General features: G+C 44.3%; 1 protein-coding gene across 1 annotated transcript in view; it reads left to right on the top strand.

The window, feature by feature from the left end:
* SYVN1 (synoviolin 1) overlaps nucleotides 1-23,077 on the top strand; it is a 252,716-nt gene that overhangs the window by 18,820 nt on the left and 210,819 nt on the right. Inside the window, exon 2 of the mRNA XM_078660424.1 lies at nucleotides 19,997-20,151. Coding sequence (XP_078516550.1) covers nucleotides 20,020-20,151 — 132 coding nt within the window. The 5' untranslated portion in view covers nucleotides 19,997-20,019. The remainder of the gene's footprint in view (nucleotides 1-19,996; nucleotides 20,152-23,077) is intronic.

Here is a 23,077-nt window from a genome sequence, read left to right as displayed (position 1 = left end):
GTGTTCACAATGTCATGTTTAAATACCTGTGATTTCAAATTGAATGTAATTGCGAAAGGCCCACCATAATGTCTCGGTATCTGATGTAATATTCCTATGCAGATTTGTCCTAATTGCTGTGTTGTTACAAAATAAAAAACAATAAAAAAAAAAGTGATCAGTGGTAGAGATTATTGGCGTAATCGTGTTTAGACCATCCAAGAGCGATAGTAGCCTGGACCTTGTATGGATATCACAGGTTGGGCAAGATGTGTTGCAAAGTTTTTATAGTAATGAAGCCTAATCTTGCTAGTCTGTCCACTTGGGCATTCATTGATAGCTTGGAGTCCACAGTAATTCAGGGGTTTATTACTTCCTTAGATAATTTAGGTGGTGGTCCCAGATCATAAGGCCAGGCGGTGAGTGGGTCTTAATTTTTCCAATCGCCACATGAGTATTTCCGGTTCAGAAGCATTACATTTGAGATGGCTCCATGTCATCCTCTGATCAATAGCTCTGAGGCAACTGAACATTTGTGAGTTTCTAACGTCTTTAGGGTGTTGCAGTTTAAGGAGTATTTGTTTCTCATCTGCATAGTTATAGCATGTGAGGTGAAATTAATTGATCATTGCTGGTAATGACTTCATGTAGATGCTGAAAAGATTGGGTGAGATGATGGAACCTTGAGGGACCCCTGCTTTTGTGAAGGTTTGTATGAGAAGGGGGGGGGGGGGGGGGTGGTTATGGGTGACATTTGTTCTGTTTTGAAGGTAGGGTGTAATCCAGTCATGAGAAGGCCCCTCTATGCCGGCTTCGTAACGTCTTTGTATCAGAGTGTCATGGTCAACTGTGTCAAAGGCAGCTGAGAGGTTCAAGAGCAGTACTGCAGCAACCCCGTTCCAGTCAACGGTGTTCTTTAGGTCATACCAGATGGCAATGAGGGCAGATTTTGGACCTCTTCCGGGACGGAATCCTGTTTGGAAGGCTGAAAGTATGGAATTATTTTCAATGAATTGTGACAGCTGGGCGAACGCTGCTTTTTCTATCAGTTTGCCCAGGAAACGTCCATTTGTAATTGGTCGGTACTTGTCTGGTTTAACCCCTTGTGTGCTTCGGGCAGCCCCCGGCTGTCCGACGTCACGGTGGGCGTGTGCTGACGATGGCCGGGGGCCATCCGAATCCTACCCACTTAATAAAACCCCCGCACAGCGTGAAAATTCGCGCAGCGCGGAAGGGGTTAAGCAAGTCCAGGTTTGTTTTCTTTATTAATGGGCGTATGTACAACCTTTTTAGGTCTTCTGGAAATATTCCAGTATTTAAGGAATTGTTGATGATTCTTCTTACTGGTGTGGCAGCAGAGGTATGTTTGTGTATGCATTCAAGAATCCATCTGTATGTGTTTTTGTGTATGATGATCTTTTTGTGGTGGTGTTATCTGCATGCAAAGACTGAGTTGGGTGTTTTTCATTTTAATGTATCTTTTGTTTTTTGTGTGTGTATCATGCCTGTGTGTATGGGTGTAGCATATACGACGATTTATCTGTTCAATAATGTTGTCTCACCTATATTTTATCTAGTAGCATTCATCTGAAGTTGTGGTCTGTCTTGACTGTCCATTTCTCCAATGCTTTTGCATATTGTGTTGACCGGAGTTGATTTTGTGCCAGTTGCTGTGTCTAATGCAGTGTGTATTTTATCAGGTACTTTTATCTGGGGCTATCGGAGAAACTGAAAGCCATTAGTCGTCCATTGTGTGAGGTGATTTCGGGGTTGCAACCTGCATAGGAGGAATAGTACAACACTCTGCGACCCCGCAATTATTCTTACAGCTTGAAAAATATTGTTAAACTATAGGCATCGTTTAGATTTAACCGAGCTGGAACCTCGTTAGGAGTGAAGGAAACACCAGGCTTGCATTGTTGGAGCCTCTCCTAGCTCTGCCTGCATAAACATCATACCTGGTGGCCTATAAGCCACTGAGCCGCCATGCCACTGTGGTCACCTCTCCCTACTTCCAACCAGCTCTACATTTCCATGTCTTGTTGTACATTGAAGGAATGGCCGTCCAGGGCAGAGTAATCAAGTGATGACTGAATGCATTGGGCTTTTTTTTTTATTTCAAGAAACAAACTCATACTTTGGGAGCTTGTTTCTTGAACACATACTTTTTTGAGTTTATGCAGCAAACATGGCTGTTGCTCAGCAGTAATCCGTGCCTTCAGTGGTACCACTGAAGGCACACGGGTCCTCCACCATAGGAGCGGAGGCCAAACCCTCCAATGACTGGATGGGCGATTGAACTGCCCGCGTGTGTCTAAGCTGCTGTTATATTTTCATGCATCAAATTATATGTCCATAATAAAAATATCACCACATTAGTATATATTGGGGTCTACACATCCTGATAGGGCCTATCTGTTCTGTGCAGCTCTCATCCCTATTAATCCACCATACCACATAATTCCACTACACAAATCCAATCCATCACAATTTCACAACTAACATTTCCAATCCAACCCACATAATTCCACTCCACAGCACATTCATCCACTCCACTCCTGCGCACTGCTCCGTCTTTTGGAGCAATTCACTGTATCTGAAACTGAAATCACAAAGATCACATTTGACCAAGCAGGCTGCTCTTCTAAAGGCCACTACCATGCAACGGTTCTCAAACTGTGCCTTCTACCTTCAGCACAACTTGCTATCCTTATCAGTCAACCCATCGTGTCAGCTAGCACACAACTCTAACTTTGAAGTCAGCGTCTACCATCACTGTAATACTGAAAAACTCTATTAAGCACATACGGAATAATTATTGCTTGCACAGTGTTGCAGAAAACACATAAGCTTTGACCCTTCACCACTACATTCAGCAACTGTGTTCAACTGTTTCCCTACTTCTAGTTGTTGTGTGCACTGCTCAAAGACCTACTTGTGGAGTTCCCCAAAGATTGGTTACTTCAACTAAGCTTTTGGGTATTTTCATGGTAAAGCTGGCTCATGTGACTTTCTATTTTCTTTGAATTGAATGCCACTATGGTTTGATTTTTTTTTTAATGGGTTGCAGCTATCACAGTGTTTTTTTTTTGGGGTGGTCAGAGCACACCGCTTGGAAATGATAGGGCTGGGATGATGACTTGAGGTATGGCCAGCTCCACTCTGCTACTCCAGAGTAACAGATGCACGTTTGTGGGGGAATTCTCACCACCTATATATAGACAAGGGGCTGGTGCCCCTAAACTATAATCTCACCATCAGCCAGGGAGGAGCAGCAAATTCATGAAGTAAATAACCTGACCTCTTCCAGCTATCAAATCTAACACAAACACTCTTAACTCCTGTCCATCTCTTCTCACACACCAATACTCTCCCCAAACACATCACCACCCCTTTATCTTTCAGCTTCCACTCACCAACAATATTTTACATACAAACGCTACTCAGAAAACTACATCACCATCTCCTTGCAAAATCAAAACATAATACATGCCATCACAACAAAATGTAACACACACTACCTCATAATACTTTCCATCACAAACTACAAACACACATACACACCCATACTTCTAACAACATAAATAATACACACCTCAAACCAACTCTACTGCCAAGCTTTCTCGCTCTCCACACCTAACACATATACAGCAAAGTCGACTCTCATCCATTGGACATTTTAGAACCTTACAACATGAGCCACATGCTGCACCGCCATCCCTAACTCATACACCTTCCACCATAAACATGCCACTCTTCACAACTTCGCATCTCCATGTCTACTGGACAACAAGGCTACTCTACAAAAAAACAACAGTTCACCAACTCACCCTCAACCACCACAACTTACACATGCAGATCCAGAGCCTGCTGGACAAGGAATACCATACAGAAAAGCTGCACTATTGCTATTCTCATTCAGTTAATGCCAGCACTAAGCACACACCTGCTACACGTCCACAGAATACTGCTCACAATTCTACAAAACAAAATCACATCATCACCAAAATACATTCTCTAAACGGCACACTAATAAATGCTCGACCACTCTCTAAAATCTGTGACCTTCTTACTGACAGCCAACCCAAGTTAATCTTCATAACTGAATCATGTTTGGCTCTAGTGTTGCATGAAGCAGTTCCTCTAGGCTATCAAACTATCACACAAAATTGTATAGGCAAAAGAAGAGGTGGCCTGGCCGTTTTATTCAAGCAAACATTAAATATCACCAAAGCTGACAACATCTCCATACAAGGTTGTGAGACCCTCTTCACCAGATGCAACCCCACATCATCTTCCTCCTGTAACTTCCTACCCCTTTAAAGACCTCCACCTAGCAATGCAACATTCCCAGACACACATCTAGACACAGTTTCAAAGCTGATAACACTACACTCCAACTTATGCATTCTTGGTGACCTAAACATTTGGTTTGACAAACCCAATAGGCCCCTTCTGAAAACTCATCACTGGCCTGGACGCACTGAACCTACACCAGATTGTCCACAAACCTACACCAATCGTGGACACATCCTAGATGTAATTTTTTCAAATACAGAATTAGTTACCATAAAAAGATTACTCCAGTCACATGGTCAGACCACCATTTGCTCGCTTAACATACAACAACACAAAGCAACACACCAAAACCCACCTTATATGCATTCACCTATCTACTGTGGAAAAAACTCAATTTTTAACTCTTAGAAACACAACTAACATCTAATACATATCTAGGCACAATAAATTATTTTCAAAAACTAAATTAGTGGCTACAGGGAGATTTATATATCCTAATATCACTAAGAACAACAAAACAATAGAAAACGGGCACCGTGGAGAAATACAGAGATAAATGAGATAAAACAGAATATTGGAAAGCTGCAACACAGCTGGCTCAAAACAAACACAAATCAAGAAAAACTAAACCCACAGAAACTGAACAGATTATACAAGTCAGCAATCAAAAAAGCTAGAGAAGGATAATATTCAGACAGAATTCAAAATCACATACATCCACTCCACTCCGCATACATCCACTCCACTCCAAACAAAAACACATAGGTAAAAGACATTATCATTTACAAAGCCAGTAGCTCTAACTCTCACAAATGCAAGACCTATTGGCAGTGCCAATGCTTGTTTCTGTTTATTAGCCCCTCCCCGATTCTAGAGAATCCGATTTGGACAGGATTCTTTGCAGGTGTGATGGAGTATAAATTACTAAACTAGGATTAACCCAGTTACCTCCTACTAATCTGTGGAAAGTGGAAACGTGCATCACTGCATGTGTTGATGCAACATGTGCATTGTCAGATGATGCCACACTTACATTCTCTTTGTATGCGGTGCCCCCCACACTAGAAAAAAAGCTTTAATTTTGAAAACTAATGTGCTTTCTTAATTATTGTAATTGCTGTCGTTTCCCGACGACAAATTCAAGTGAAATGACTGCTTACTTAAATGTGAACAATTTTATAGGAAAACTAAGAATATACAGGTACATTGGATGAGTTTTCTCAGGGTTCCAATTATGCTAAAGGCTTGATTTTGTTTTTGTTTGACTTGTATTTGATATTCTTATGTCTTTAGCAGAACATATTGATACTCATAGGCTAAGTTAGCTACGGGAATTATATGGAGATTCCCATAGAGATGTTTTATGGACACTTCATTTGTTCCAGTTTGAGTTATTTGGTTTTCACAGATGATTGAACAGGTGTAGACTGGGGAACAGACGAGATAACATAAATCCTGGAAATGTAGAAGGTTCGAAGATGCTCGCTTGAACTCGATTGGGGCTATCCATGCGTGTATATTTTTTGGGGGGGTGTGGGGGTGGACATAGGCGTAGTTCGGTGACAAATTGAAATATTTCACTTTGCTATTTTCATATGAAAACCGTGCCTTAGCAATTCTAACACGAAATGAATGGTTGTACATAACGTATACACTTTGCAGAAACTGTGCTTTTATTGTTTGTTTGCAGTGCCAGGGTGCCTAGAAAACGCTGCAAAGGGGTAACTTGCACGTATATTCTGCAACCATTGTGCATAGAAAAGCTTTGTAAAATATAAACTTGCAGTATTGGCACAACTTTTCCTCCTTTGTCGCGCTCTACTGGAGTTCAAATTATCTCACCATGTGTACAAATCTTTGCTCTGACAAAGTTATTTCGGTAAAAGTAGCATATTTCACGAAGGGTGAACTTCTTAAACTACGTAAAAAGTTACTCCGTAGAAAAACGTTGCACATTTGCCTTTCTCCCTTGAGATTTAACAGATAATTGCATAGCACCTTTTTGTGTTTCGCAGTCCTATAAATATAGAAAAAGTGCTGTAAATGTCTTGCAGTTTAGTGAACCAGCTTGCACAAGCGTCTGATTTGTCCGAGCCTAAGTCACACACGCTTGCAACATTGGAGCCAGAAGAACATATCCTTGTTGCAGTTCACAAAATCAATTACTGTGCAAGTCGACCACAGAAGAAGTCATGAGTTTTTCCACTGATTCCGAATTTATCAGGTGGTACAAATACCACCCAGTAAAGACTTTTTGGGGCTTCACCAGCAGATTTTGAAGTTTACTACCCCAATATCAGTATGTTGTGGTAAATACCGGACATTTTTCCACTGATATATTTCGACAAGCATGTCCTGTTGATATTTAGCACAAACCCCATAATTACAATCTGTGAGGTAACAGGCGTTGCCGCATATACCGCATTTAACACGTTCATAACGAGGGCCTACGGTAAACCGTTTCAGTGCAAGCAAGTTTACCCAATAACAGTTGTCACGTCTGTTGATTTTGATGATACCAAATGGACCTTTAGTTACATGTTCTCGGTGTCACAATTTGCCAATTCTGATTTATACCAACAGCCGGCCTTTCGGAGTCGAACCTTCAAATGAGAATGCAGTGATATTGTTTTAATGACCTTATCAGCAGGGTTGGGAAGCTGTAAAATACGCAATTTGGCTTGGTTCAGTATTCCACAGGTGCTTAAGGACTTTCTAAGCACTTCCACCCCCTCAGTGAGTTGCATTGGTGCTGCTCAGCATTCCTTTGCAGGGTATACCAGAATAGCGCTCTGCTGAGCTGTCACAAATGGAAATAGCTGTACATGAGTTCGTAGAGACAATGTAGGAAGATATCGGGTACTGATTAAGTCTTGTCTAACGATATATATGTATATCTCTATCTATTATATTTAACACGTTTGGCTGCATTTAATTCAAAAAATGCCATGATTTGGAATCCCATATCTTATATGAAGCTGTGAAATATTTCACAGTTCCTTGTGAAACATGGGTTTAATCAACTTAATGACATCCCTCACCACCAAATCACTCTGTAGTGTTTTTTTCCGTCACAGCCACTATTATTATGCAGCAGGGTTATCTAAATTATTCGGTAAAATAGCAAAATATCCAACACGCTTTGTGACCGTGTTTTCATCCAATTAAGCAAGAAACCGCATTTTTGGTGAAATCTGCAAATTATGGAGCACGTCATAAATCTATAATTATGTAGTAAAGGCTGCAGCCACAGAATCACATAACTCCACTGGCCAGCTCCATTGTTTGAGCAACAATTTATTCATGTAATGTAATGTATGTGTCTTGTAAAGCGCACTGCTGCCCTGAGGCGTCGTGGCGCTGTAGACTGCTGGGGAACCCGTCCTGGCTATCCCTGTGAGATGGTCCCTACTGGGTATCTCCAAGGTGAAACCAGGCATCCCCAGCGAATGTGGGGGGCCGTTGTAGAGATGAGGCAAGCTAATGCCCAGAGTTGCAGAGTGTGATCCCTGGTTAGAGTAGGCACCGAGGCAAGAATTAACGAATCCGCTGACCCTGGTCCACGACCCTGCCGCATCGGGAATTGAACCCTAGTCCAGGGACATTCTCTGCTTCCGGGTCTGCCGCCTCTAACCAGTGAGCCACACCACTCCACTAGGTAAATAAAAACATTTTAATTCCATTTATTGCCCTTAGTTAGCTGTATTTTGAAGAAACACTCTTTTACAAGCCGAATACTACAAAATAAACAAGTAATATGAAAAATACATGATCGGGAATATATGCACTATGGTCCAGTATTGCTATCGTGGGGTTCTGGTAACATTTACAAATTACTCACCCTCCGGCTTTGTGGTTTATTATATAACCAGAACTCCTTAATGACTATATTGGACAGATACAGTTTGACTGCCTAGCTATCTGGGTCTGTCCATTTTGGTCAGCTCCTTCATCCATTATTCTGTTCCAGTGTCATTCACTTTTTTTTCTGCCCACCACAGAACGGGCCAGCGTGCAGCTAGCTAAATCCAGTGTCTCTCTCCTGTGTGGCAGCCTTTTGCCTGAGCACACCTAAAACGTAAACCTCTTCAGCTCTTCAGTGCCAGGGCTGAAGGTCAATCCGTGCTTTCATTTCCTGTTTTTTTTTTTTTTACATTTTCATTAAATTTAGTTTTGTGATGGCTCATTTGTTCCTAGTGTTTTGTAAACATGTGCATTCCGTCTTAAGACAACTGTATTTTTGCTTCTTATTACTTAATAAATCAGTAAGCGGTTGTCTGCTAACAATAAAGTAACACATTTAGTGTTTAATATGTGTACTTTTTTTTTTTTAAGAATCCCTGTACTTTGTCTGCTGACATTGTACATACACTGTGTTCAATTTCAGAAATTAAAATGAACTCATCCTGTGGATTCAAAACATTAACAACTTAACCTGCTTATTTGTTGTCAACCTTTCTATCCCTAGTTTATTGTCCTGAGAATGCACAAGATTTCTACGTTTGTATACTGTTGCAGTTCAGCTAGTAAAGTGTTTTGCTAAAATCTGCCACCTAGGAAGCTGAATAGTGGATTATGTAGCAAGTACAGCAATTTCATATTTATGCAGAAAAAGCAAAGGCAGTTAAATTGGTTTTCCAGTGATCCCGACTATGAGTTGGGTAAAAGGAAAGCTAATTTGCATTTTTAAATGGAAACTTGATACGTCTGCAACCTGTACCTTAATAGAGTGGAGCTTGAGGCCGTGCATTCCAGTTCAAGCAAGATGGAAAGTAACTGGTGTGATCTCAGTGAAACTGGATTTACACCAAGGGCCTTGCGCCAGTGGTAGAATCGCTGCCACTTCAGCGCGAGTGAAGGAGATGCTGTTGCCCAAACAGTCCCCAAAATGTCCAAGTTTCAACTAAGTTGCCTTCTGCAGCAGTGCTGGGTTATGGTGAAGGAGCTGGTACTTTTTAGGGCTCGTGCCCTGTGTTTCACTGCGCAGCAGTGCTCGCGCAGCGAGAGTCCTTTTGTCCGGAGTTCAGAAATGGACCCTGTAATTGTACACGCTCGTGCTTGTGGTTTTTTAGGTCTCGCCCTGGAACAGGGACAGAGACTCTATAGCTGTCTGATGCCGGGGAATGAGGGACACAAAACTGGCACGATTTTTAGCAGTCGGATTTGGCTGCGCGAACGCGCACGTTCCGTCCTGCGCCGCCCTCCCAGCCTACTGCGCATGCGCCGCCCTCCCAGCCTACCGCGCATGCATGCATGCACACACACAGACACACACACACACACACACACACGTCGCAGACAGACACTCGCTCACACACACACCCCCTCCCTCACAGTCACACACACGCACTCCAAGACACATACACACACGCACGCACACACATACACACACATACACAGGCCGCCTCCCCCCCGCGCCTACATGCTCCTCTCCCTCCGCCCGCCCGCCGCTCAGCAACGCACTCACCGGCTTCCTCTCCTCAGCTGCAAGGCCCGGCAGCAGGACTCTTCTTCCCTCCTTCGGCACCGGGGCGCAGGGTAGGCTCCTGCCTGCTCCGGTGCTCCCTGCTCCCAACACGGCTCCAATCGCGGCTCTTCCGTGGGAGGCGGGGTAGGCTCCCGCCCTCCTACTTCCTGTTTCCGGGTGTCGCGCCGGCCTGCCTGACTTCCTGGTCGCAGGCCGGCAGAGTGACGAGGATGTTTGATTTGCGGTATTTATTTATTTAGTTATTTATGCATTTTTATATAGCGCGGACTTTACCCGAAGGCGTACATGGTGCCTCATTACCGTACATTAAATGTGCAGCACACATCCCGAACTCACGAATTTGAAGATGCCCTCGTGTGCGATAATGAAAAAAAAGCAAGTACGGCGATATAGAATATGTCCCCAGGATCACACTGTTTGGTGAATAGGTGAAGCCAGCATTGATTCTAGGTTTTCTAGATTCACGTTGTGCGACTCGGCCATTAGATTGGTATCTCTTTTCCCTGTTTTACATTAAAGGTAAATTATCTATCTTTATTTCTTGGCGCTTGAGGTTTGAGCGTGGGAGGCAGGCAGGAGCCACGTGGAACGTTGGCTCCCTTTGGGCTCGAGGGTCCCATTAGTACCTCGAGCCCAGGCAGAGCCAGTGATCTGGCTCGCCGCTGCAATGTATGCTCTTGCATGTCTGTGTCTGAAATACCACAATACAGTTTACGCTGCTATGTATGCTTGCCAGCCAACAATGCGCGCAAGTAGTTGTGTGCCCTGCATTGTGTGTGCCACAATTCCGTATTCCCTGATATTTGTGTGTGTCTGACAGACTAAAAGGCGCCCACGTGTGTCTGTGTGCTGGTTTACGTGAAACCTATAGTGTGCGCCCAAGATACCATGTGCTCTTGAGACTTATGTTTCAAGATAAGGTGTGCCTAGGGTAGGAATTTTGGGTGTGTGCCAGGTGAATTTTGGGTGTGTAACAGATATAAGGAAGTTATCTGGTGTTTGTTCCAGGATACAATGTGCTGTAAGGTCTGCATACAGTGAGCCCCGTTTCTCATCAAAATAAACAGCGTCCTTTCGTGGGTGGTTTGCTTTCGCCAGGATATTTTGTCCTATTCTTACAATGTTCAGGGGGGATGCTCGTGTGTATATAGCCTGTATAAATGTGTTTAAATGCCAGAATTTAGAGTTCCCTGGGTGTGTACCAGAGTACACAAAATATCCTGAGGGGGCGATGGCTTGGTGTAGTGTGCCTGGGTCGAGTGGACCCTGACATGTGTATATATTTTGTGTGTTATCGGGATGCAGCGTGCCCTGAAGTTGTGTACCAGGATGCAGTACAGCAAGGGATGTCTGTATATATGACAGTACACGGTGCGCACCAGTGTGTGTCAGAAACAGTTGTGCTCCAGGCATGTGTAAGGATAGTACACGCACAGCGTAATTCGGGGGGGGGGGGTGGTGGTGTGTGTTTGTGATATATTATTTACATGGTGCTTCGCTAGAATTGCCTCTGCCTGGGATATCAGCGCCACAATCTGGTCCTCTGGATCGTGTGCCAGGATGCTGCTGACCCCTGGAGTGGGATTGATGCTCTGTGCCAGGATGTTGCGTACCTGTGATTGTGTCCCAAGATGCTGTGTGCCCTGGAAGTGTTGGTACTAGGCTCCGATTCCTTTCGAGGTAACCTTTTGGTGTTCTTTGTCGTCACCAGGGTCGGAGTGTGACAGAAAATAGGCCCGGGCACCAATTAGCGGACCAAATAGCGCATCAGATAACTAAAAAAACAGTGAGCCACACATCATATATGTTCTTTGCAAGGTATCTATGCATTTGCTGCATGCAATGTTTACTGGTAATTCCAGGGAAATCAATGGTCCGTAAAACCCAGCCCGGAAGACCGTAAAACAGGCCCAGTGACCGGCCCATATCTTATCAGACCTGCCCCTGGGCACTGCCTGATGCCCTATAAGTCAGTCGGACCTTGGGTGTCGCCCTCAGCCAATGCCCCGCTCCCATCTACCAGTTAGCAATAAAGTGCCCTTTGCCACTTGCGCAACTCTCCTTTGCCTTTGCTGTTTAATTAATGACAAAACAGGCAGCAGGTAAAACGGCAGCAGGTTACCTGCGCCCGAAAACCTACACAAACAAGCCCCAGACACAGGAACGGTAACCCGGAGTGTGAACTGCGGACCCCCCTCAGTATTAATATCGCGTTTTACTTTGAGAGAGCCTGAAGTTTGTTACGTCACATTGTGCTTGTTTGTGAGGCACACAACGCCCACCTCCAGTGTGAGGCCCGGCGTCCAGCATGCAGATGTTTTACATCAGTTTTTTGGGTCTCGCTGGCAATGCATCCGCAAGGATGCATTTGTCCAGCTGGAGAAGGACGGACCAGAGGGTGCACAAGCTTTTCTTGCTGGATTCGTGTGCGCGAACGCGCACGTCGCGTCCCCGCCGTACACATGCGCGCGCAGACAGACACTCGCTCACGCACACACACCCCCTCCCCCACAGTCACACACACGCACTCCAAGACACATACACACACACACACGCACACACACACACATACACAGCCCGCCCCCCCGCACGCGCGCACACACATGCTCTCCCCCCTCCCCCCCCGCTCAGCAACCCACTCACCAGCTTCCTTCGTGCGACGGCTCTCCTCAGCTGCAGGGCCCGGCAGCAGGACTCTTCTTCCCTCCTTCGGCACCGGGGCGCAGGGTAGGCTCCTGCCTGCTCCGGTGCTCCAAACACGGCTCCAATCGCGGCTCTTCCGTGGGAGGCGGGGTAGGCTCCCGCCCTCCTACTTCCTCTTTCCGGTTGTCGCGCCGGCCTGCCTGACTTCCTGGTCGCAGGCCGGCAGAGTGACGAGGATGTTTGATTTGCGGTATTTATTTATTTAGTTATTTATGCATTTTTATATAGCGCAGACTTTACCCGAAGGCGGTATTCATTTATTCATTTATTCATGTATTTATGCATTTTTATATAGCGCGGACTTTACCCGAAGGCGGTATTTATTTATTCATGTATTTATGCATTTTTATATAGCGCGGACTTTACCTGAAGGCGTCGGAGGCTTCACAACAGGAACAGAAATGAAACATAATGAGAAACATTACAAAAGAACAGGTTGCAAAAACATACGTTACTTACATAAGGTAATAGTGACAATTGTGAGCAAACAAAATACATGAGGTAGTAAAAATTGTGAGCAACCAAAATACATGAGGTAGTCAAAAGTGCACAAGAGGAAATGAAAGTGACAAGTGTGCAGTTATAAGAGAAAACAGAGTATGATTAGAGGTATAGTCCTGCAATAAGTGCTAGACACTCAGGCTCAGGAACAAGCGTTACACGGGCAAGGTGGCACTTGTGCAAGTATCAAAGGTAAAGACATGTGAGAGGTAGCAGCCGTGCGTTGCAAGGGCAGAGTGGTGTGTGCATGTTACAAAAGGGCACCGAACACCAGTACATGGAAAATACTGCAAAAAGGCAGACCCTCCAATCACAGGCATACACTGGGAAGGCACTTCCATGGTCATGGAAAGTAGAAATTATCAATAGTGGGAAGTCTTCCTCACAATAGCAAGAGGACGTGAATTACTTTTGGAGGTGTCTCTGGAGGAGGAGAACTTTGAGGTCCCTTTTGAAGGCCTGGGAGGAGGCGGTGGTCCGGAGCTTTTTTTTGTCCTCTCGCGGTTTGTAAATACAAAACATATTGCATTACAAATGCTATAGGTATCACATTTGCGAAAGTTATAACTATTGGCATTGTAAATGACGAAGCTATTAATTTAGCTATTTAAAAAAAAAGAAACATAAATAGCTATTAATTTAGCTATTTAAAAAAAAAGAAACATAAATAAAAACTTTGCCATTTACAATACCAATAGCTCAAACTTTCCTAATGCGAGACCTATTGCATTGCAAATGCTTGTTTTGTTTTGTAATTGGGCTTTAAGTACGTGTTTTGTTTCAACAGAGCACGCAATAGGCCAAAGGCTGGCGCATCCACCCACGGCCTATTGGTGTCTGTTACGCGCACCAAAGCTCATGTGGTTTCAATTATCGTGCCCAGACACAGGCGCGATAATTGAAAGCACGTGGCATGCGCACCACTTGCAGGCGTGTTTCTTTTTATTTTATTTTTTACAAGAGCTTCCAGTGCATAAAGTTGCACTTAACTTCGCCAATCCGAAGGCAGAAAGGTATTCACATTTCCAAGTTGAACTGTTATACCGACGCACCACCACTGCTGCCCACAATTACACACTAAAAATACAAATACAGAATATTTTGCCAGACAGGTGAAATTCCCTATTTGTACACGGAGGCTGAACGCTGGATTCAATGTGTGCGTGCCGCTTATTGGGCAATTTCTGGGTAGAGAAATTCAGTGTGAGGTCTGTCTCCTCTGATTGGGCCATTATAACCTAGGCAAGATATCAAAACATAATATTGTCTGCATAGTGCTTACACGTTCGAAATCAAAGCACGGTGCTAACTGTTGTTCTAACTGCCCAACTGAGGGTTGGATGGCAGTCACCGCCAGCAGTGGGGTTCGGACAGTGAGTTTTGCGCCCATCTCTACTGCACATGCATAATCCACTCCGCTATCTCGCTTATGTACATCAGCTCCTCCGATGACCCCAGACATTTTGCTCTCAGGGTGAGTTCCTCCCCAAGGACTCTTCCCGTGGTGCGAGCAGCAGCGACTCTACATAGGAAGTGAGGTGTCGATTATACTTGAACCTTGACCCCCGCTAGTGAGGTGTCAATAGTCCATGCAGTTCCATAGATTGACTTCCACCCAGCAGCAGTGACGCAAGCCAAACCATAGCATTACAGTCTCAGTGTCTCTAGGTAGACCTACAAAGCACCCCAATGGAGGGCAAAGCGGTGTATTTAATCTTCACGAGGAACGGTGCTGTCATTTATTCAGAAGTCTCTAGGCCCTCACAGACTGGGGCCAGGGAACACTGTGCTCCCCTTTAATTCACAGACCGCGGCCATGCAGCCCTACTTTACCATTAATTCTAGAAGGGAGCTGCCCTGGTGCCAGAGAGCACGCTGCTTCCATTTCATTGAATTTTGGGCGTCTATAGGTTCCCAAGCTTCTCCCCACATCGCGTTTCTGATCACCACAACAGTAAAGTCAACACTTAGGTTACCACTGAGAATGGCCAATCAAACTAGAATCACATCACCATACAGGGTATAGGATTTAGGGGTTGTCCTTAAGTGTGGTACATACACGATCCAGTCCTTAAACAAGCATTTGCAATGCAAAAGGTCTCGAATTTGGTACAGTTAAAGCTATTCGCATTGTAAATGACAATGCATTTTATCTTAACACGTTCATCGGCGCGCTCCATGGTGAAAGCACGTGCGGGCCCTTAATGGAGGCAATGAATTAATAATGTCTTTGCATCTGGCCACTGCTTTACTTAGTTTCCAACATACGTTTCCTGGACCACGCTAGAAACCATTTTATGCTGTTGTGGCGCTCTAATTTCCACCCGTCTCATGTTTTGGATCGGCACGTTACGTGTGATCATGGACTTGTCGCAAAGAGGGTGTAGATTGCTGCTAGACTAGTGAAAGGTCCCTTGCTGTGGAGGAGGTGTCCACTCCAGGTAAACATACTGAACTTGTTGATTCTGGCAGGTCGAACGCAGCCTGATTAGCAAATCCGTTTAGTGGGCAGTAGTCCATACAATGCGAAATACAAGTGTGGATTGGTAGATAATGGTCCCGCAATCTCTTTGCACACTGACTCCTAGACACCGATTGCTCTGCGAATCAACAGAGTCACTCACAGGTGACCAGACAACAATGGAGAGGGTCCCATCTTGTTTGGTGTTGGAGGCGGTGAATTTAAAGTGCCTCAGTCCCGGCACTGCCCCTCTTTAGGCGATGAACAAAAATGTATAAACTGATAGGTCTGGAAATCTGTAACCTGTATGCTGTATGATTAATGAGTGTTGATTGGCTATGTAATCCTAGGGATAGCTCTGCAGTCTGAAAGCTGACCTTGCCTCCTAATCTGTGTTACCTGTTTTCTGATGGACACTGTTTCTGTATCCCAAGGGCATTGTACATCCCGATGTGCTGCAAAAGAAATTTGCATCCAAGACGGAATCCTGGCTGTGGTGCAAATTGTGCACTAAGGGTTTCTACTTGTTGAGTTTGGAATTTACTGTTTCTCGCAGCCTTGCAGACGGAAACATGAATGTATGTATGTGTGTGTGTTTGGTGTGTGCATGCCTGCATGTGTGTGCGCATCTGTGTATGTGTGCATGCCTATGTGTGTGCGCATCAGTGTATGTGTGCGCATCAGTGTGTGCGTGCATGCCTGGGCGCGTGTGCGCATCTGGGTGTGTTTGCCTGTGTATGTGAAAGCATCTGTGTCTGGGGATATGTGTTCCTATGTGTGTACCTGTATATGTGTGCGTGCGTACCTGGGCCTGTGTGTGCATGCCTGGGCGTGTATGCGCATCTTTGTGTGAGTGTGTGCGCGTGCCTGGGCGTGTGTATGTGTGTGCACGCTTGTGTGTGTTTGCCTGTGTATGTCTAAGCATTTGTGTGCATGCATGTCCAGGGCAATCCATGCAATCCTGCACTTCTGTCAAGATTAACAAAAAACCAAGCATTTGCAATGCAATTGGTCTCGCATTATTAAAGTTTGAGCTATTGGTCTTACATTATTTAGCAATGCCAATAGGTCAAACTTTAATAATGCGAGACCTATTGCATTGCAAATGCTTGTTCTGTTAGTGAATGAGCTATAGACTTTGGCCTTGAATGGCCAGATCCATACACCAATATTGTCATTAGTATACAAATGCTACAAGGGTCCGTTTGTATGTGTCTCTGTACTCCTTTTGCCCAGTATACTGGAGTTTAAGAAGCTACATAGCCCACCAACCATTGCATTGAAAACCATGTCCCCATGACTCCTGTTGCCACAGTCTGTTTTCCAAATACTGGCATGTCTTCCTCTGAGTTTCTACAGGCCCTTGAGTCCAATCTTTCTTTTGTGTGAGTCTGGCAAGAACAGGAGTTGCTGATGGTAGTTCATTTCACACCTGTGGAACTTGTCTCTGCTGGGTATGTCCTCGAGGTGATTTAACAAAGTTGTTTGATGTTACCTTACAGCATTGGAGTTGGAATATCCTCTCCTTGATATTCATTAAAAAAATTATAATGATTAATAGTGATAGCCTGTGCCTCTTTTTTGTTCCGGACATAGTCTGCACATTGTCATGTTGCTCATGCTGCTTTTCACACCTTAATGTCTAATGCAAGTTAGAAACGGGAGGACTAGTTACCCCTCAATTTTAGCATTCACCACATTTGATTGATAACTCTTAAGGATGGATGCTGCAGCCTTCCATGAAGGCAGTATTGTGGTTCATCTGGGTGGAAGTCGTGAATGATGCTGAGATTTGAGACCTGGAGCAATCAAGGCAGGGCTTCGTTTACTACTTTAGTCCTGTTTATTTAGTGATTCCACTCACCTTCTATCTCTCCTCACTGCAAGCCTTGCTCTCATATACAAGATGCACATGGGTATCAAAGGGATGCTAGAAGACCTGTGATGTCTGTAGATCTTAGTACTTATGTTGCCAGTTGTGCTTTCAGTTGCCTCTCATCTTTTTAAGAGGCAAAACCATGTTACTGGTGAACGTTCTCAATGACATCGTGAAGCCAAAAGGAGGTACACATGATTAGTATGGCTGTTTGGTTACCATGCAACTGTGCTCGACACATAGAAGTGAGTAGGCTTCATATCGATTGAGGTGAGGAAGTTGTCTTGTACACCTAAACTCTTACCCCCAAACCCCCTCCATTGTGTCCTCCAGACCACCACTGTGCTCTACCAAACCAATAACCTATATTTAAGGGCACTCAACATTGTGACAAGTGACGGATAGTTTTACTTACCAGAATGCAGCCTTAAAGTCATTGGTGGACTATATATGACTTTCTTTTTCTCTCCCACATGACCATGTAATAACTGTACTCTAAGCCAGTAACTGGGCGACGTTTCTCATTTTCTTTATTTTCTTTTACCCTTTGTGACTACATTCCCTCTGTTAAGCCTATTCCATGATGGATCATGTAAGCTTTGGGGACTGCCAGTGATAGTTGTCTTTGCCCCGGGAAAAAAATAAGACTTTACTGTTTTCACACAGAATTAGAAGCTAAACAGAATGCAGAAGATTAGCCTAATGTGTTGTGTCTCGTGAAAAAGATTTGTTTCGGTCTAGCTGCTTTCGAGGCTGATCAAACTCCGAGAGGGTCAGTAGGAAAGATAGCTTGTGAGAGAAACTAGGCAAGAGCTTGAGAATGTGAGACTAATGGACGAAGCGAGTGTGAACTTGAAAGTATGATAGCTTGAGAAATACATTGCGACGGATATTGACAGCGGGAGTGGGAGTGATTAAGGAAGGTTGACATACTGAGAAAGATCAAGAGATTTTGAGAGCAAAATAGCATGATTGAGTTAATGAGAGTTTGTACCTTCCAGGATCTATTAGACACTTATAAGTAAGGCTCCCTGTTTACATTTTTACTGATAAATACAGACAGAAAACCATTTTGTTTCCTGTCTTCATTTTTAAATGTGGATAAAAACAGAAATTGTGTTGTTTTTGAGTAATTCTAAATGCTGTCAATCATGACTGCCAGGCCAATAGCTATGCAGATTGACAGGCAAAGGGATTAACCGCTTAACCGCGGTGGCAATTCCGCTGCGGTGCGGTGGATTAGCGCAGTGGGCGGGGCCGTGTCAGCCAACGGACGTGCGCAGCACTATGAAGGTAGTGTGCGTGACGGCCGTTGGCCGACGCCAGCATCGAAGAGGCTAAAAAAAATACGGATTTAAGTTAAGGGCCTTAAACATCAGTAGTTTTGCACCACCTTGATAATAAAATGTACACATTTTCTTACAAGTGCATATTTTACCATCTGAGTGTGTGTGTATATCATTAAAACCTGTCAGGTGTTCGGGCACAAGTGAACATCAACTGGTTAAATAAATGCAGAAATATACACCTTTCAGCTTCATTTTTTCTTAAAACCTAAAATGGGTATGGATAAATACAGGTACATTTTTCAAAAAATAAATGTGAATAAAAAAAAATGGTAATGACAAATCTAAATACCATAAAACCGTGAGCCCTACTTGTATTTAGAACTATAAAAGATTAGCCTTTTGGAGAGTTGTTTACACTTCATGATATTTATGAATCTGACTTGACAAGTGTTTTCGACTAAGATAAGTCAGTGGACAGAGAGCGCAGAATTTGAGGCACAGCCAGGGCTTTAGTGGGCCGGGTCAAAAAGCAGAAGCTGAGTTGGCAGCTCTAGCTGTTACGTCACAATCTCTCCTATACAAACTAATGCATTTTAAATAATTATATGCAATGAAGCCATAGTTGTTGCTTTTTTATCTTATGCATCTAACAACCGTTGCCAAAGCCACGCAACCTGGCTTGTTGTAAGTGTAATGTTACTTGTTGTATCATATATCTAGATGCCATGATAGAAGCAGCAAAATGCCAGACGGGTGGCACACTATGCTAAGCACAGATTTTTACCTTAAGTGTTTTTAAGCCACGCCTTTTAATTACATCGGCCATGCCCCTTTTAGAGACCCAACTCCTCCCTCCCCCTGTGTTTTCCTCACATGTAAATCCCTGGACACAGCACCAGATCAAACAACTTATGAATACATTTCACAGTGTGGGGAGAGGGTGAGAGGGGTGCTGCGGTAGGGCTCATGCCAAGAGCTAACTAAGAGGCACTCTAGTCTCTACCCTCCAACAATCAGCTCCACCCCCGAAAACAAAATGGGTCACTGAGTTGGTACACCAATATCCTGGCTATTTTCACGCCCCTTAATGGACATTTGCTGCTTACAGCCTCCAAAGAAAAGCTGGAAAGCCACTTTGTGCATTGGTTTCCAGCTCGTCTTCCCTGCCACTGTATGACTTTGCCTCCTCACCTGTGACTGTGAGAAGTGACCTGAAATTGCATGACAGTTGCACTGTGTGAATTGAGAGGTCTGCAGCACTTATGTCTGGAGTGTGCAAGTTGTGAATAAAGGAAAATGCAAATATACTCTTATTAACTAAACCCCTCGCAAATCGCTGAAGAGTTTTTGATTTGTCAGTGTTCTGTCTACTCTGATTCAAATTCATTCTTGCCTTCTAGGGCCCTAAGGTCCGGCCGGAGAAATGCTGCGCGTCGCAGTCATGATCGGTGCCAGCCTGGCACTGACGTCGGCTGTGGTGGCCCACGCTTTCTACCTGAAACATCAGTTCTACCCCACGGTCGTGTACCTCACCAAGTCCAGTCCCAGCATGGCGGTGAGTACCACAGTAGGAGGGACAGCAAAGGGGGCTGTCCACTCAATGTTTCCCTTTAGTATGCTGTCATTGAGATCTTGATTAGACCGCTCTCTAGATATGTTGCCTGTTTCTGCTCTGTTTCACTCTTTGTATTGGGTAATTGGACCTCGTAAGGCCCTCCATATGTTAACCAAAGCATGACTGACATTGTAAGCCTAACTGATTTATTTGCAAGTTTCCAGTTAGCTGCATTGTCCGCGTAATCGATAGAAGACCAAAGGGATCTCGGCCAGAATGACAAGGTGTTTGCAAGTCTGGTGTCATGTGTGTGACCTGAATATGGCTAGGAAGCAGAGGTGGGCTGGCAAGCAAATCAAATGAATTGGGAGAACCGAGCCAGAGCAGGGCTTGGCTGAAAGAGCCTAAGGACGACCCTGCCATCAAAATATTTAGAATTTAAATTACACTACAAACACTGTGTAGAAATATGAGACTTTAAGCTTACAATGTGTTTCTTTTACTTTGGAACTGTTTCAGTTTAGTCATTATTATATTCAATCGCTGCCTTGAGTGACACTCTGTTAAAAGAATAGTTCATAATGCTCTACCTCATCTGCTCTGAAGATGAAGCCGTTGTAATCTAAGAGGTAAGTCCATTGCCTTGTGGTCCTTACATATGGCCGATATTAACAGAGAGACCAATTTCCATAGCAGATATGCTATCAACACCTCATTAAGAGCCTTTACACCTATTAGCAAAACAAAGTGGTCTCAGAGATCCCATAGAGTTAGAAGTCCACATTGAGTCTAAAGTGAACTGCAAATCGCCACTGCACACAACACCGCCTTTCACAGAGAGATCACACAGGAGGCTGGTAGAGTGCTGTTTGAAAATGACAAACACAAATGTCCCGCTCACAGCAGCACAACTTGCCGTCTGATCCAACCCCCTTACCTGAGTCATGGGGGTGTGGAGGGGGATAATAAAAAAATGTAGGAACCGCTGGCCTCTCACCTCCCCTCTCACCCCATCCTCTCTTTCTCTCTCCTCGCTTTATTCTTTGCACCCTGTTCTTACTCTGTTCTAACTCTTCTCTCTCCTTCTTTCTCCCTCTCCTCAGTTTTTCTTCCTCCTCCCCTTTTACCTATCCTTGTGTTTCCCTCCTCCCATAGCACCTCTTTTTTACTTCTCTCTCCCCCGTATCTCAGTTCCCGCCCACCCATTGAGTCATCAAATGATTTTGTGCTTCTGCCGTACCGTATGAACTCTTCCTGATAATACTGGTGCCCCTTTGCAGAGACCATTTTGAGAGCCGTAGAAGTAGTAGACTTGCAATTTTAGAAAGTGAGTAAATAATGGTGCAGCATCGAAATCCAAAAACGGTTTATCCCACCTACTTCGAATGTCTACCTGAATAGCATTTGTGGAAATCACCACTTATATTCGGGGCAAATCAGGATTTATGGAGCTGAGCTCTGTAAGGCCCAGTGGTACACCCTGCCGGTTGCCACCCGCAAAGGCTTTCTTCCTGCTTGGCACTCGGAGCAAACCGCGACCCAAAAATTACAAACTGTTTTTACTTGATAGCTGTTTTTTTGCCTTAAGCAATATGGAAAAACATCCGAGTGACTCCTCGGGCCAGACTGGGAAACCAAAGTAGCACTGGCAATTTTGTCGGACCAACCCCTAGGAGGGAAGGGGGGTGGGGGAGGGTAGGCGTGGTGCAAGTGTGAAGCACTGCTGCTTTTGTTACCGGAGACCGATATTGCAGCATGGCTGCAAAACTGGATTCCATTAACCATATCGGCCCCACCACTGCAAAACCTCCCCCCACCCTTCTAGCCTCCCGGGTAAATATCCAATACCCGTTATGGCCGGTCCGGCCCGTGACTCATTGATCTGTTAATTCTCTAACTCTGGCCCAGTGCAGGAAATAAGGGGATTCTAGATCCAGCAACTGTTATTGAGTTGGAGCTAACATCCGGGCTGGCACCAGTGAAATAAGCTGAATTTGTCCAGGTGTAATTTTCCAGCACAGGGACACATTCAGATGCCGGCATGTTTGAATTGTGTTTGGAGCAGCAACAAGCAGTTATTGAGAGGACTTTGTTTGCCATATGCGCCCCATACAAGGGCCTGTTTTAAAGGGTCATGCGCCTCCTTTTTAGGTCTTGCCTAGGCGGTGCTTGGGCTGTCTTCGAGATATGCTGTATTCAGGTATGGACTTTAAGGACCGCCCATTTTACGCCCATCTTTTCAATTTGACTCATGTTACTGTCATTTGTAAATGGTGGCTTTTGATACATCAATAGGCTTAGTAGTCCCTCATTAGTACCTCCTTTTCTCCTTTTGTAACCTTCCATGAGGACTGCCCCTGTTGCATGTGTTGTTACTCTGTATGTTTTAATTACAGTCTGTGAGCTTTATTTTCTAAAATGATTTTCTCCTGCCTGCTGCTTTAAAAAAAAAACATTTGCCCAACACAGCATGCCTGAGAGATTTGAGTGCATTTGAAAAAACAATTGTTATTTCAGTAATTACTCAGATTGACTACTTTGCCTCATGATTCAATAATTAACTACATAACAACATGGATGGTCATATCGCCGAGGGGGTTTTTACTGAACATTAAAGTCGAGTCCTACTCTGTTATTATAATTTATTGCTTAAAGGGAAAAAAGAGCCATGATGCAGTTAGTGCTAGCCATACCATAGTGCTTTTTTCTTTGCACAGATGATACCTGTTGGCTTGGCCAATGCTTATTATGGTTATGCTCTGTGAGACGTATTGTTTGCAATTCAGTGGGCTTGCAACCCGTCCACATAATGTCAATCGTGTTTTTTTTGTCCCTCTCATTTGCAACCTATTGATTGCTTAGCTTCCGCCTTCCTTTCTTGTGCTAGTTCCAGCCTGGAGCATGGACCAATTACACATGCTCTTCC

The sequence above is a fragment of the Lissotriton helveticus genome, chromosome 9 (assembly GCF_964261635.1).
Source record: "Lissotriton helveticus chromosome 9, aLisHel1.1, whole genome shotgun sequence".
Taxonomy (NCBI): Eukaryota; Metazoa; Chordata; class Amphibia; order Caudata; family Salamandridae; genus Lissotriton; species Lissotriton helveticus.
This window is presented reverse-complemented; position numbering and strand designations above follow the sequence as displayed.